General features: G+C 36.7%; 1 protein-coding gene across 1 annotated transcript; it reads right to left on the bottom strand.

The window, feature by feature from the left end:
- Positions 1-1,567: 1,567 nt before the first annotated feature.
- LOC113304353 lies at positions 1,568-5,360 on the bottom strand. The gene is made up of 4 exons (XM_026553439.1): positions 4,116-5,360; positions 2,607-3,582; positions 1,907-2,161; positions 1,568-1,770 (listed from the first exon to the last, which is right to left on the bottom strand). Exons 1-2 carry the CDS (start codon positions 5,277-5,279, stop codon positions 3,547-3,549), a joined length of 1,200 nt encoding a protein of 399 aa, XP_026409224.1. The 5' UTR covers positions 5,280-5,360; the 3' UTR covers positions 1,568-1,770; positions 1,907-2,161; positions 2,607-3,546.
- Positions 5,361-16,201: the final 10,841 nt, after the last annotated feature.

Raw genomic sequence — 16,201 nt, 5'->3', positions numbered from 1 at the left:
ATACAAATCAGAGATTTTAAATCTTCAATCACCTTAGTTGAGGCAAGAATGAATTAAAAAAGAGAAGAAAAAAATAACCCACTTAAATATGTTAGAATCTTCATACCTAAGACTAACAAAAAAAATCCATGAAAAAAAAAATCATAATTACGCCGAGTACAGATTTACAAGAGAACGCCTAAAGTTGCAGCCAATGTGTAAGACTGAAATTATGAACTAGATCTCAACAAATACTTATTGTTTTTGTTTAATCAAGATCTTAGATTCTGAAAATCCTTTAGTTTTTCTTTGATTTTATGGGTCTGCCGCTTAGCTGATCCGGAAGAAATTCAAAAGTTCTATGAAGAAGAAATCAATATAACCTAGAGAACCAAAAGGATGATGATGAACTAACAGATGTACTGTGGCTGGCAGAGAAAGGAAGGTGCGAAGCTCAAAAGAGGAAAGACATAGAAAATCTAGAAAATCAAGAAGTACCCAAAGAACTACCCGTTGAATAAGAAATAATCTTTTGAATTGGACATCATTTGTCACCCTAAAATGAAGCGATACACTATCCAGAGTCAATAAACTTTAGTCTAGTAATGTACTAATGTATACCTTATCAATGCAAGGACTTGTTAACTTTCACAATATGGGCTTTCAGGTTGGGGGATTAACGGAACAAACTCCTGCTAGCCTACCAGTACATGGGTTTTCAGGTTGGAATTCGGAAAGAGAGAGAATTCCAGCAGCCAAAATGCTAGTCCAAGTGCCTAACACGTCATGCCAAAGAAACCGTACAACTCTTACAACTGGACTCCATAAGTTCATCATTAAATCCTAACAATTTAGTTCAAATTTTAAGCAGTTCATATATTAATGTTTTGTTAAATAATGTAAGCATCACATCACCCGAGGCTCACATTTACTTAATAAAAACTCGTACAACTCTTATATAAAGAAGGGTTATTCTGGTGTAAGTATTACAACACCCCTTCTTTAAGCAGTCAGCCAAATAGATACTGCTTGAAGATTCTATCAAGGTTCTTTGCAGGATACAATTGGTTGGAATCTTTTGAAGGTTTCTAAGGGCATATAACTCAAATACAGAAAACCTTGACAAACATGATATATTCTAAAAGTAAATGCAGTAAACTGTGTAAATGAAGCAGATATTGTTTTATATTGGCACTTACGCACTAACTGCACCACCTCCTTTGCTGCACCCTCAGTTTTTGTAACAATAACAGCACCAACTGAAACACTTTGGTTGAAGGCTTGAGCTTAACTGAAAGCAGCTTGACCAATACTACCATCCATAACGAAAATAACAAGATCTGGTTTCTGGAATATTTAACACACACAATTACCAATTATTTAATGATTAGACGAACAAGACAAGACAATAACAGCAAGCACAAATTACCGTTGATTCAGCCAGCTAACACATTTCTTCTAATAGAGAAGCTTCCTGCTGGAGGCGACCACACGTGTCTACAATAATAAGATCACAGTTTTCCTTCTTGAACCTCTCTACCCCTTCTACTACAATCTTTACATGATCTGATTTCATATAGCTGTTGATGATAAACCAAATCACTATGTGAATGAGAAAGTGACATAAAATTGAGTAGGAAAAAAGAAAGTGACAAAATCTACATCCACTAGCCCATTGATCAATAAAATATGGAAGGAAACATTAAGGAACGGAAAAAGTAACCGTATTTTGTGAACCAACAAACATCACAACGCTTGTTTTCCCTCTTTTAGCCGTGAAAGAAAGCTTCCCTGTATCCAAGTTTAAAGAGATAAATGTTCAAGTTTTTCAAGTACAGACTATAACTACCCTACATTATAGACGAAATGCTGAACACATACACTTCAGTCTCACAGAAACAAAAGGAAACATATTTCACGGTCATACCTTGCAAACAGGTGATCAGGTCTATGAGGATCTCTCATATTAACTGAAACATTCTGACTCTTTAAATCAAAATGAATAATGTTCTTTCCATGCAAGTACTCATACCAAACACGGCATCCATAGCTGTAACGAGCCTCTTGCAATGATGAATTGTTCTACGCGGTGGCAATGTGGTGTTAAAATGGAGATTCTTCGATGCGGAATTTGCTTGGGATTCTGAAAATGCTCTACTGCATCTATTACAGCAGCCAAATCCTTCCATGCAAACAGAATTTACTGTCAGAAAGTAAACCATGGTACATGCCAATTTTCAACAAGGAATTTGTATGAGTGTTCCAGTAATCATTCAGGGTTCTAGAAATCAATAAACTTGCATTAGCTTGAAACTGTGAATGAACATTCACTCATATGGGAATATATAGATGTAAGCTTGGATGAACAAAGTACGACTGCACACCAACTGCACACCACCAATTTTATTGTGCATAACATAACTACATAAGCGATTTGGAAAACAGGACTCGTGTTACAATGGTCCTAAGCAGGGAAAGACCCCATGCTGCTTTATTATCCCCATGTTAAGAATTAGCATACAGCTAATATGTTAAAGAAAAGCAAAAGTGGGAAATACACGGTAAACTAAAAACTGTCAAGAGCAAAAAATGATTAGAATACTAGCAAATAGCCAAGGATGGTATACCTTCACTAGCTCCGGAGCTTTTTCCTCGTATTTGATCACAAACTTATCCAAAAAATACTCCTTGGACATGTATAAAATCGAAGATATGCGAATTTCATCCTTATTAATGAGACCCTCATAAACAGAACATGTACGCATGATCCTCTTCTCCAAGCTATAATTCAAAATCACCGGGTAGCTAGCAATAAGCAATAAATAACCCCCATTTGGTTCACAAGGTAATCCATAGTCCCCGATATCTTCTGCTCCGAGTGCATCATACATATAGGATTCAACATAAATGCAAACTGAAATTGTTCTTCTGACCAACCCCATTTCTTATAAGCATTCAACTTTTTTCCCCATGTCGATATACTCATTGCTGCAATTACATGAATAGCACTAAGAAATGCTGCAAACGCATATTTGTAAGGATCAAAACTCATAAACTTAATCTCTTCTACAATGTCCTTAAATTTTCCAGTCTCCTTCATAAATGTCCTCGGTTGGTTGATTTAATATTTGACAATATTTGATTGAGCAACACCTTCATTTTACTAATACAAGTATGTTGAAGAATGTGGAATACATCTCTGTCATTAGCAAAAATCTTCTTGATGAACTCGAAAAAAGGAATGAAATGTCTTTCTATACTTCTATAGAGAATCAGTGTGTTGGTAGATAAGACATTGGCAAGTTCAAGAGCAGTAATATCTCTAGATAATAAATAATCAAATTTGGGCTTGAGGATTCTGTGAGAATCAGATAGAAGGATTGTTGGATACTTGGTGATTAGTTTAGTGATGTGGAATTAGTGAACCCGTAAGATTCAAGGAAAGGAAGAACTTGAGTCTGGAACTGATGTGGTGTTGAAATAGAGTTTCTTTGAAGCGGATTTTGCTTGGGTTTCTGATAATCCATCAAGTATTTTCTGGATTTTGCTTGGGTTTCTGATAATCCATCAAGTATCTTCTGCATCCATTACAGCAACCAAATCCTACCATGCAAAGACATATTTACTATTAGAGAGTAAACCATGTAAAAACAATATTGGCTTTTGCCTTTTGGCCTTACTAGTACCACTATTGAGGTGCATGCCAAAATTTTCAACAAGCAATTTGTATGAGAGTGTTTAGGTAAATATTCAGGGTTTTAAAAGTCAATAAACTTGCATTAACGAAAATATGAAGGAACATTCACTCATATGGGAATACATATAGATGTAAGCTTGGATGAACAAAGAACGACTGCATACCACCAACAGGTACTACTGTGTATAACATAACTACATAATTAATTTGGAAAACAAGTCTCGTGTTAGATTGCTGAATGCTCCTAAGCAGGGGAAATGCAATGCTGATTTATTATCCCCGTGTCAAGAATTAGCATACAGCTAATATGTTAAAGAACAGCAAAAGCCGGAAATACATGGTAAACTAAAAACTGTCAAGAGATTCTGCCAATCTACATCACGTTGATCATATCTCACAAAATGATTAGAAAACTAGAAAATAGCTAAGAATGGTATACCTTCATTAGCTCAGGAGCTTCTTCCTCATACTTGATCACAAACTTGTCCAAGAAAGACTTGTCGGACATGTATAAAAGCGAAGTTATGCGAATTCGGTCCTTATTAACGAGACCCTTAGATACTAAACTTCGATAAACAGAACACCTTGGTATAATCCTCTTCTCTAGGCTATAATTCAAAACATTTGGGCATCTGGCAATAAGCAAGGGACTAATACCCATTTGATTCACAAGGTAATCCATTATCATCGATATCTTCTTCTCAGAGTGCTTCATACATATAGGATTCAACATGAAAGCAAATTGAATTTGATCTTCTGACCAACCCCATTTCCTGTAAGCATTCAACTTAGTTTCCCAAGTCGATTTAGTCATTGCTGCCAATGCATGAATAGCAATAAGAAATGCATTTTTGTAAGGATCGAAACCCATACCCTTAATTTCTTGTACAATGTCTTTAAATTTACCAGTGCTTATCAAAAGGGTCCTCGGTCCGTTGATCAGAAACTTGACAATACTTGATTGAGGGACACCTTCATCTCTTAAAACCTGTATGTTGAGCATCAGTTTATCACTTAGTCCCATTGAACGTCGAAAAACGGCAAACACGTATTTGTCAGTACCAACAATGTTTTTGATGGAATCGAATAAAGGGACAATAAGGTTTTCTAAACTTCTCCCAAGAATTGTAGGGTTAGTAGATAAGACCTTGACAACTTCAAGTCTAGAGATATCTTTAGAATTCAAATAATCAAGTTTGGGTTTGAGGGTTTTATGAGCATTAAGTGAAAGGAATCCAGGGTTCTTGTTGATGAGTTTGGAGATGTCGGGTTTAGTGAACCCGTAACCTTGAAAGCAAGTAAGAACAGTGTCTGGATTTGATGTGGATTTGAAATTAACTTTTTTAGAAGCAGACAGAGCTTCTTTTTCTGTTAACCCACAAGAATTCATCAAGTAAGAAACTACAAATGAAGAAGAAGAAGTAGAATGGATGTGATCTACAGAGGAAGAAGAAGAAGAAGAAATAAATCGAACACTGATACGAAGAAGAAGATTAAAAGAAGGGTTTAGTGATGTAAGATTTGAGCATAGAGAAAGGGGATTTTGATCTCCTCCATTCATGATCCTATTTAGGATCAACGTATTGTACAGCGGACGAAACATTCTTTGAAGAAATCAGCGGAAAAACTAGAGAAACTAGGGTTTTGAAATTGATCAATTTTTTTGGGAAATGGACACAGCGAAAAATATTTATTCTCAAAGTGGTGTACAACATGACCACAAGTCCCACCAAAGTCATGAAACCAACCGAGGATAGCCTGATGGGCTTGGGTTCTTACTCTCATTCTTGAGGTCAGCGATTTGACCGAGTCCGTTTTAAAATACAGAGATGATACACGTACCGAGGCAGTGCACCGTGTTGTGCACCGTGATCAGACCCAAGGGCCATTAGGACAGCCTTGGAAAAGATTTGCAGGGGGTGGGATTAAGGATGGGGTCCACCACCTTTTCTTTTTCTCACACCAAACATCACGGTGCATTGCTGCGGTACACCAAACATTTCTGTTTAAACTAGTGAGTATGTTTATTTTTCACCAAAATCGGATATAAAGAACGAGAGTGTGTATTTTAGGGGTTAATTGGTGCATTTTTACTGCATAAAAATCGTCCATACAACTTACAAATTCTAAAGAAGTGTTTTGGTTAGGAATTTCATGATTCACGACCTAGCTTGCAGTGTCGAAGAGAAGTAACCTTATCTGAAGGGCCTCTGCAAGGTATAGTTTCTCCTACAACTTATAGTTTTTCCCTAGTATCAATTGGAAACTACAAGATACAAAGAGACATTTACTTGCAGCTCGAGAATTAGACGAGTTAATTCTACCTATTGACAACAATTAGGTTTGAAAGAAGAGACAACTCTCATTTTCACACAAATATTCAAGAACAAACGAAAGTTTATCCTCTCTCCAATCGTATCTCTTATAATTTATACTACTACCACAGATATATTCGGTAGTTTGGAAAATATTATAGAATTTGGACACAAATGGTATTTAGATGTTGATCAGCAACATCCACAATGCATTATCTTCCCCTTCCTTGAACAAGTTCGTCCTTGAATTTTTCAATGCGTGTTTTGCATTTGTGTTTGAATTTATTCCTCGCTTGAAAGCAATTCTTTCTCGGATTTTTCATTTTAGTCACTCACAAAATTGAACATTTCTTTGTAACATTTTAAAACATACCCAACCACCAATGAGCCGTTAAGTAATTCTCTCACCTTTTCACGGTGACTAGCTTCGGGATACCTATCTTCAAAGAACACCCAAATTTAAATATTTAGTTTGAAATAAATAAATATTTATTTAAATAAATAAATAAATATTTAGTTTGGATCAGTGTATGTTGATTTTCCGATAAGTTGTAGTTTGAGCAAAGTCTTGTTGCCTCTAATATTTAGTTTGCTTACTTGCAATTGTTCTCCAATGTATCACTTTTCCAACTTTATACATATAATGATTCACCAAAGTCTTCTATTTCACCATCATCAATTACCTTACCAAATGTTGGACACACTGGTTTGTGTTTTTCTTTATTTTGATTTTTACATGATAACACTTGCTCCATATGATAGTGAAATAATTAAAAATTTGATCCACATTTATGCTTTCTTGATAAATTGGAATATCACCCCTTATTTCATTTCCCCACAACTAAAACAACTATCAAATACTTGTGGTAGCATTTCATCAAACACCTTGTAGGAAATTTGTTCAACCTCATATCTACCAACCAATATTGATATATTTAGTTCATTTTCATCATCACAATCATTATGTGGAATCCTTACTTGGTTACAGAGACTTTCAAATTTCCCATAATTTTCTTCACAAATTTCTCTGATTCTTTGATTAACACATCATTTGAATGAATTATATTCAAATCAACTCTTCTTTTTGAAATCACTATGAAATCACAATAAGATTGAAACAACAAATTTTAATATGATATCAAACAAAATAGTCACTTTTTTTTACTTAAAAGGTTAATATCTTTGATAGAAAAAGAAAATAGAACAGGGGGGAAACGCCTAGGCGAGTCCAAAGGAAGGCTACGGCCAACCAAAACAAGAAAACACAACACTCTCACACAATGTGAAAAGAAAACACAACCAGGAATATAAAAAACTCCAACTACCAAGAAAAACTAAACAAGGCCGAAATATGGAACCTAAACTAATCCTAAAAGCAAAATGGACATGCAAAAAGAATTAAGAATGACCTTTCTTAGTTTGAGTTCAATAACCTCTTCCTAATTTCCTTTGTTTGTAATTCTTAGAGCTTCTATTCCTATTCTAATTGAGCCTGAAAATCCCTCTATATTTTCTCTTAATGTCCCTCTCTCTTCTTTTTGAGATATTGTCTTTGCATGGCAAGAATTTCAGATTTCTCTCAAATTCAGCATCATCCATTTCTTCACTGTCTTCGTCAACCTCTTCAATACTGACTCTATCTTCATTAAACATCACTGGGGGAGCCTTGTCTTCCGTCTTCCTTGCTGCCAGCTTTCTGTTATCAATTGGGAATCTACTTTCCTCTCTAAAATCACTTAGCATAAAAATACGGTTCTTTTTAGGAGAATTACCTATCTTTTTTGGAGATGCCACCTGATTTACTGCCCATTAGGAGGAGACTTTCCTTTGGTCGAGCTTAAATCCACTCACCACTACTTGCATAGTCAACCCCACCAGATTGCTCGACTTTTGTTGGATTGCTAATACTGCATGAGTTCTTTTTCCGAACCCTTGTAGGTTTGCTACTATCTCCAATTTTAATAAATTTTTTTCCCTCAATAACAATTGGAACAACTGCAATTGGAGCTAACATCTCTCTCCTTGGTTTTTCCATTGCAATATCAACTACTTCAACACCTTGTTCCTTGGTGACTACCTTTTCAGCTATACATGAGGAATACCAATATTCTGATCCTTGTCTACTTCCCTTGGGGTAGATTTGTTAGTTTTCGAACTTGCGCCCATATCAACAATTTGATCCCCTGATTTGGTAATCCCTTCTTCGCTGATTGCATCCATTATTGCAGGTTCCTCAATTCTGTCAGATTTTTTTTTCTCCCGACACTACCTTCAAAACCTCTGAAGTAGCACTAACTTGAGCTTGTATGACCTTTTTAGATGCCTAGGTAGTGGTCCTTTTTCTTGAACAGTTCTTGGTTTCATGCCCATACACCAAACAAGTTTCACATTTAGGTGACCTGTAATTATACTTATGGAATTGTCTCTGGGTAGTCAAAATCTATATCAATTTCAATACAGATCCTAGCAAAAGATAATATAGTTTTGCTAATTATGGACTAATCTACTAACAAGGGCTTACCCGAATAACTTGCAATCAATCTCAGACCATCAGAATCCCACATATGGAGAGGGACCCCATAAATCTGAACCCAAATAGGTACGTATTTGATGTCTGTAACATAATTTTCAATTAGATGAGTCCAGGGTCTAATGGTGAACAAACTTTTACATATGTAGAATGTACATGTTTCCCTTTCCCTTTCTATTTTTTTTTTTTTTTTTTGCTTAATAATAACTTTTATTGATAACCAAAATGTTTTTTACAAGATTGCAAAATTGAAGAAAAAAAGATAAAAGAACTAAAGGTAGTTACAACCAGTTTTTGGAGTTCTTTATGTAAACCTGTAATATATCAGGTGATCATTCTCTAAGCTCCCTAGGAAGGATGGTTTAACATAGTATATTTGTTGTTCCCCTTTGTTTAAAGTAGCTCCTTTTTTATCTAAAGAGTCAGCTGAAAAGTTGACCTCTCTGTAACTGTGGATAGATTCATATTCAGTTACAAAGCCACAAATTCTCTTCCATCTGGAATATGCAAACCATGGAATTTTGAGATTTTTGAAGGCTTCAATAACAATCTTAGAATCTGATCTAAATAGCAGTCTTCTGTATCCATTATTTATGGCCCATTCACCAACACATATCACAGCCATTACTTCTGCATAGAAGTTAACTGCTATCACACACTCTCCTTCATTGTTTCTTGTAATAAAACCATATCCAGAGACTCCAGGGTTTCCTCTTGAGGCTCCATCACAACAAATAAGAAGTTGTTCTTGTTGTGGTAGTTTGAAGTGTAACTCTTGGATGGAATATGTTTTTACATTTCTACATTTCATTCCAAAGTTCTTAAGAATCTGAAGATCATAAGATGTATTCCACATTATAGCTTTCATTCTCACCTCACAATCTGCAGTAAGTTTGATGACTCTTGTCTTCAGGTTGAGTTCATTAAATGTCTCTCCTTCATATGCACATTTGTTTCTTTGAAACCAAATTTCCTTGAGAGTAATGATTGCAGCAGTCCTCCATACTTCTTTCACAAAAGATCTTTAAAAACTTCATCAAAAGATCTTGGATTTCTAAAACAAAACATATCACCTACCCAATTCCAGATTTTTTCACTTTTGTTGCAATCCCATAGAATATGATCTAGAGTTTCCTCAGAATTTTTGCAGAAATGACATCTTGAAGCAAGCTGAAAGTTTCTTGTTTTCATATTTTCATCTATTGCACAAATTCTTCTAACCAATTTCCAGATATTACTTGAGATACTAGGATGGACAGAGTGATGCCATACCTGAAGAGACCATTTTAGTTTAGGCTACTTTGTTCTTAGGCATTCTACAACTGAATCTACTGTGAATGTAACAAAGATAGTTCCACTCCAAATTCTTCTGTCTTTTTCATGAATAGTTACTGGAAGCTCATTTATATCCATCATCTGAAGCATTTTTGCAGGAATTACCCATTCTCCCTCCAACAATAAATCTTCAACCTTCACATCAGGAAATTGAAGCATATAAGAGTTGTCAGGAAATATTTCAGACAAGGTTGTATTCTTTATCCAATTATCTTTCCAAACAGAAATTTGTTCTCCATCTCCCACTATCCACCTTGTCTGTTTTCTAACATCTTCTGCAATCCATTTTAAACCTGGAAGAATAGATGATTTTTTTGTAATAACTCAACCACTCTCCCTGTTTGTTGAAAAAAATTTCTTGAAAAAATCTGGCTCATTCTTCAGTGCTATTATGTATCTTCCAAAGTAATTTCATTAGTAAAGCTTTATTGAGGATTTCTAGTCTTCTAAGTCCCAAACCTTCTTCTTCTATTGGTGTACACACTAAATCCCATTTCAGAGTGATGTTCTTTCTTGTTGAAGAGTCTCCAGTCCAAAGAAAGTTCCTCATTATTCTTTCACACTCTTTTAGAACTCTTTGAGGCCACTTATACACTGACATACTATAAATAGGGTAGCTGCAGAGTACATGTTTTATCAGAATCAATCTTTCTTGGAAGGACAACAACTTCCCCTTCCACCCTACTAAACTTTCTTGCATTTGTTCCACACAGCTTCAGATATGCATAGATTTTATGCATCTTGGTGTTAACATTACACCCAAATATTTATCTGAAAAAGTTGACAGTGGCATGTTGCATTCTGCTGCTAGTTGATCTTTTCTCAAATCACTTGTCCCCCCAATGAAGCATTTGCTTTTTGCAAGATTGACAACTTGGCCTGAAGAATCTTGGTATTCTGCTAGAATTCGTAATAGTTTCCTCACATTTCTTTTATCTCCATTACAAAATAAGAATATATCATCAGCAAAAAATATGTGAGAAGGATGTACACCATTTATTGAAACCATTGGTTGAAGTTGACCAGTATGAACCATTCTAGTGAGTGTTCTTCTTAATAAATCTTCAGCTATTACAAAAAGGAGTGATGATAAGGGGTCACCTTGCCTCAATCCTCTTCCTACATGAAAATATCCAACAGGGCCACCATTTAGCAAGACTGAAATTCTAGCTGATTTTAACAATATGTTGAGCCATTTGATTACTAGTTCAGAGAATCCAAATTTTCTCATGACTTGAAACAAGAAGTCCCAACTGAGAGAGTCATAAGCTTGAGTTATATCTAGATTTAGACCAATGTTTCCACCTCTTCTTTTAACTTCAAGTTCATACACCAATTCTGAGGCAAGCACCTTTTTGATACCTGGTTCATATGGAAGGAGAGATGTAACTTAGTGTTTGAGAATAAACATCAGACCAATGCTCAATTAAGTACATATATCAAAAGATACTTAGAATTTTGGTACAAAGACCATCCCATACTGACACAAGTGATGATGAATGGAAACAAAAATATTAATTGGACACCCCCTGAGAAATCCCAGTTGAAAATAAACATAGATGCGGCATGGATATCAGCTAACTTTCCAGCAGGTTTCTCTTTAATTCTTAGAAATGATGCAGGAATACTTGAACAAGGAAGAGCTGGAGCTCTCACAGCCACTACCCCTGAAGAAGCGGAAGCATTAGGATTGTTGTATGGAGCAAAATGGCAGTGGAAATTGGTTTGTCAAACTTTTCTCTAGAAGGGGATTGCAAGAACCTTTTTGATTACCTTAATGGAAAGGAATCCTTGTTAGAATGGCAAAACATTCCTATTTTATATGAAGCTGTCAATGAATTAAAGTCCTGTAATAACTTTTTGGGTTTTCATTTTGTACCTCGATCAGCTAGTATTGTAGCTAACTTAATGGCCAAAGAGGTGATGAGTGCTAAAAAGTGCATATTTCTATATATTTTTCTTGGCATTTAACTCATCTTTTGTGCATTAATTCTACATTTTATCCCATATTCTGTGTTTTCGTTGTTTTCAAGAATAAATACTTTTCTTAATTAATTTTGCATTTTTAGGTACTAAATAAAGCCTGGTTAACTCACGGAGCGAAAAGAGCAAAGGAACGGCAAGGACTCTCGATAGGAGGAAGCGAAGAATGATGTTTGCAAGAGCCAGATCAACGAGAAGTGGGATTGAAGAGGAAGAATTGTTCTTAAAGAAGATATGGTCTTGGCATACCCAAGACCCAAAACCCTTACCCAAATCCATTTCCATTATCCATACCCATTTCCATGAGAGCCGTCAGATTGGATCCATCTCATCATCCAACGGTCGCCTCATCATTGTGCATCAAAATCCGAAGCTCCTGTCAAACACTATAGTACCTAACTCCATATGAAGTCGTCAGTTTTGTTGTATCTCATCATCCAACGGTCGCTTCTATCGCGTCGTTGGATCATTCCATCACCTTTTCATCCTACGCTTTCGCTTCGCTAAGCATCAACCTTTGATACACCCGCCTCACACCCTAGCATCGGAACCTATACCCTTCACCCAAACACTCCCTTCCATTCTTCCCATCGATCTTATCTTTCCCAAAAACCTTCTTCTTCCCCCGACAGTTGCAGTCGAGCTCTGCTCCTGCCTCTCTTCCATGTCCACTGCCACCCTCTGCCTCACTACCATCTCCATACCCCGACACCACCTCAATCACCATCACTTTCCCCAACTCTCTATCCTAGTTTCTTCTTCAAACCCACATCTCTCTGAACCCTAGGTGTGGAGTTGATGAAACAACTCGAGCTAGGGTTGCAGTACATCAATTGGAGCAGGAAGAGCATCAGAGGGACATCAACAATCATGGGTCGAGTCTATTTGCATCAGAGGGTGAGTTAATTTTATTTATCGAAACCCTAATCCTGCTGATTTGGGGATTTTCAAATTAGGGTTTGTAGAAAATTTGGGTATTTTGTTGTAAGCTATAAAAGGGAAATGATGTAGTGTGTTGTAACCATGCTGGAATAGCCAGTGTCATTTGGTATGATTTTGGGAGAGCTGGATTAGCCAGCCTCTCCAATCTTTGTGATGTTCATATTTTGCTCTTGTTTTATCCACTGTTAACTGTTACTGTGAGGTTATTGTTGTTGTTTTCTTTTAATTTCAGTTTTACCATGTTTTAGTTTGTCACCTTGCTGAGGAAAAAGATGAAGCTTCATGTGAATGCTAGTTAACTGATATGTAGAGAAGAGTTTTGTGGTCTGAAATTGTGCAGGATAATCATAATTTAAGCACTTAGTTAGGCTAGCCTCGTGACTAATGGTGTTGCATCTCATGCACAGTTGTTGCTAAGCCCTTTGACTAGTTGTACTTTAATCAGACAATTAGTACTTTGGTAAGTATTTTAGCTGTAATTAGGATATCCCATAGGAAGAACAAGAGGCAGAAATTTGAGTCACATTAAAGATTGATTAGCATAAGTTTGAGGTGAAATCAAAAACCTCAGTGCCACTGCCCTATTACCATTTTGTCTCACTGTTTCTACTTCACTATTAACTTAATTTCTCATCTCCACTGCCCTTGGCTTAGGCCTTGGTTTATCTCTTTGTCATTCTTTGTGTCACTGTCACTTTTCCAGTCACTGTCATCACCTAGTAGTTTCTTTGCTGTTTTAGTTTACTTGTTCATTGTTTCACATTTTATCACTTTCACTGTCACCTTCTCACTTTCATTTTGTTCCATTTTGTTTTGCTTTTGTTCTTTGTTTAGTTTCATTGTTCTGTCACCTTCTCATAATACTTTTGTGTTGTTTGCTTTTGCCATTGTAAATATCCATGTTTTACCTTGGCCTAGTGCTCTGCTGCCTTGTTTAGCTCCAGCTGCACTAGGTCTTTTTGGCTTTTCTGCCCTTTTCCTTCCCTGGCCTTGCTGCCAGTTCTCCCCCAGCTGCTACTACTTGCTGTTGCTGTTGCTGCTGCTGCGCACTGCTTCTGCTGCTGCTGAAGCCACCACTGCTGCTGCTCCAGGTCCAGTTCAATTCTGGGCTACAAGTCCAGTCATTACAAAAGCCCACTGTATCTGTTTAGAAACCTAAGGCCCAACGGCCCAGTTCACATCAAAAGACATTGAGCCCAATTCACAGTCACTGTTAGCCCAAGGCCCAGTGCAATTCAAAAGACCAAAAGCCCATAAGTTCACAGTCAATCCAAAAACCCACTAAGCCCAAAGCACAATTAGAAGCCCAATAGCAATTTAGAGCCCAAATAGCTAGAAACTCCAAATACCCCCAGTCTCTGTGGATCGACCCGTACTTGCACGAGCTACAACCGACGACCGTGCACTTGCGGTATTACTGTAGGCCCATTTTTATCGCTTAATTTTCACACACCTTCGGACCAACCAAGTTTTTGGCGCCGCTGCCGGGGACTCGGTTTGTTTCTCTAGTAGTTTTATTAGCTATTTTTGCATTTCACTGCATAGCATTTGCATCTGCATCTGCTTCACTTCATTTGTTGTTGGACCTGCTGTTCTGAACCAGTTTTTCCTCTGCTGGGACGCCACCAAGGAAAAGAACCAAAGCCCAACTCGGTTTTTGCAACAATATCAGAGCAGCTGGGCTGTGCTAAAAAGGTAAACCCATTCAGAGAACCCGAATTGTGGGCTTCCAATTTTTAATTGTGGGCTTGTAATATTAAAGCCAATTTTTGGGCTTTTTATTTTCTGTTGGGTTTGTAATTAATTTTTGTGGGCTTGTTTGTTTAATTTGTGGGCTTGTATTTAATTTTTGTGAGCTTGTTTAATTTGGACTTGTATTTTGTATTCTGGGTTTTTAAACCCAGCTGAGCTTGTAACCGATCACGCTAGGTTAACTCGTTAGTGGGCCGAGTACCCAAATTCTAGGCCGAGATTTTGGACTCAGTTTCACCAAACGTTTTCAAACCAGCTGAGCCAAAGCAAACACAAAATCAACAGTGGGCTTGCTCCCAATTTCAAAAAACCAAAACTTTTCTCCCATTCAAAAACCAAATTTTACTTGCTCCCACATTAACAACCAAATTTTTTTCTTTTATCCCACCAAAACCAAATTTTTCCCAAAAATCCAAACCCATTAAAAACCAAATTTCTTTTCAAACCCGACAAAACCAAATGTTACCTATAAAAACCAAATTTTTCCCAAAAATCCAAACCCTTTAAAAACCAAATTCTGAGCTTTGTACATTCTTTACTTAGCTTTTGAGCCAATCATGAATAGATCTTTTTCTACAGTTGGGGAGTACAACAAATCCCTTAGAGAACTTGCATATGGACAAACTTCACGTTATGAACCTTCCACGGACCATGATGTCAATAGTCATAGGAATTATTATGGACATTTTCAAAGTCCCGAGCCGCAATACATGAACCCTAATGACTATTCATACATGCATCATTCATCGCAACGTGAAAATGAACATTCTGCTAGAGCCTCACTCACACAATCATCACTTATGGATCAATTAGAAGCTCGAATCACAGCTTTAGAAATGCAATCACATGAGGAATCTGTCACATCTAATTTTCTTAGGCAACCTGAAATCTATGCATGTCCCGCATGTGGTAGTCTAGACCACCCTGTTGAGAATTGCTATATTTTCCATGAATTTAGGCGGACTAGAGAAATTCCAAGGTTTGAAGAACCTACAGATTATTATGCTGGTAGTTATTGGGACCATAATCAACCTTTTGTAGGTTGCGATCAATCATTTATAAACCCTAACGACCATCCACCCATGTATCAATCAACACCATGGGAAGACGAACAATTTCAAACTCCCATGAGTTTTAGTGAGCAACTTCTGATGGAAGCTAAAAATCTCCTCAAACGAACCACTGCTAGTTTAGAAATGCAAACATTGAATGATCATAGCAGCATTTTTCTCCCTAATGAAGTTAATTATGAAAATAGTGTTTTTAACCCTACTCATGCTAGTAACATTGAACATGAACCTAATCTAGAGGTAAATGAGTGGAATAGAAACACTATGGTTTTTAGGGAAGCACACTCTTGTTTTGTTGAGGATGATAATAATTGTGATGTTATATTAGAAGAACATGTCTATGCTGATGATGTTATGGAACCCTTGGGTTCAAATACATTAGGCTTCTCTGCCCCGACCTTAATGAATGATATTTCTTCTAGTATTCCATGTTATGTTTCCACTGATTTGCCGATGCATGAGGATAAATCTGTTGATGATGTTGATGATTCTGATTGTGAACTTGCTAATTTGATTGATGATTGTGAGCATGATGTGACATGTGTAGATGATTTAGGAGATTTTGATTTGATTGATAATGATGTGCCTATTCCTCTAC

This window comes from Papaver somniferum, chromosome 8 (assembly GCF_003573695.1).
Source record: "Papaver somniferum cultivar HN1 chromosome 8, ASM357369v1, whole genome shotgun sequence".
NCBI classification, from domain to species: domain Eukaryota; kingdom Viridiplantae; phylum Streptophyta; class Magnoliopsida; order Ranunculales; family Papaveraceae; genus Papaver; species Papaver somniferum.
This window is presented reverse-complemented; position numbering and strand designations above follow the sequence as displayed.

Excerpts from the sequence above, each read along its gene's own strand:
- LOC113304353 (XM_026553439.1), bottom strand. The coding sequence starts at position 5,279 with ATGTTTCGTCCGCTGTACAATACGTTGATCCTAAATAGGATCATGAAT. Across the intron at positions 3,583-4,115 it reads AAGCTCCTGAGCTAATGAAG|GATTTGGTTGCTGTAATGGA; the intron begins GTATACCATTCT and ends TTTGCATGGTAG.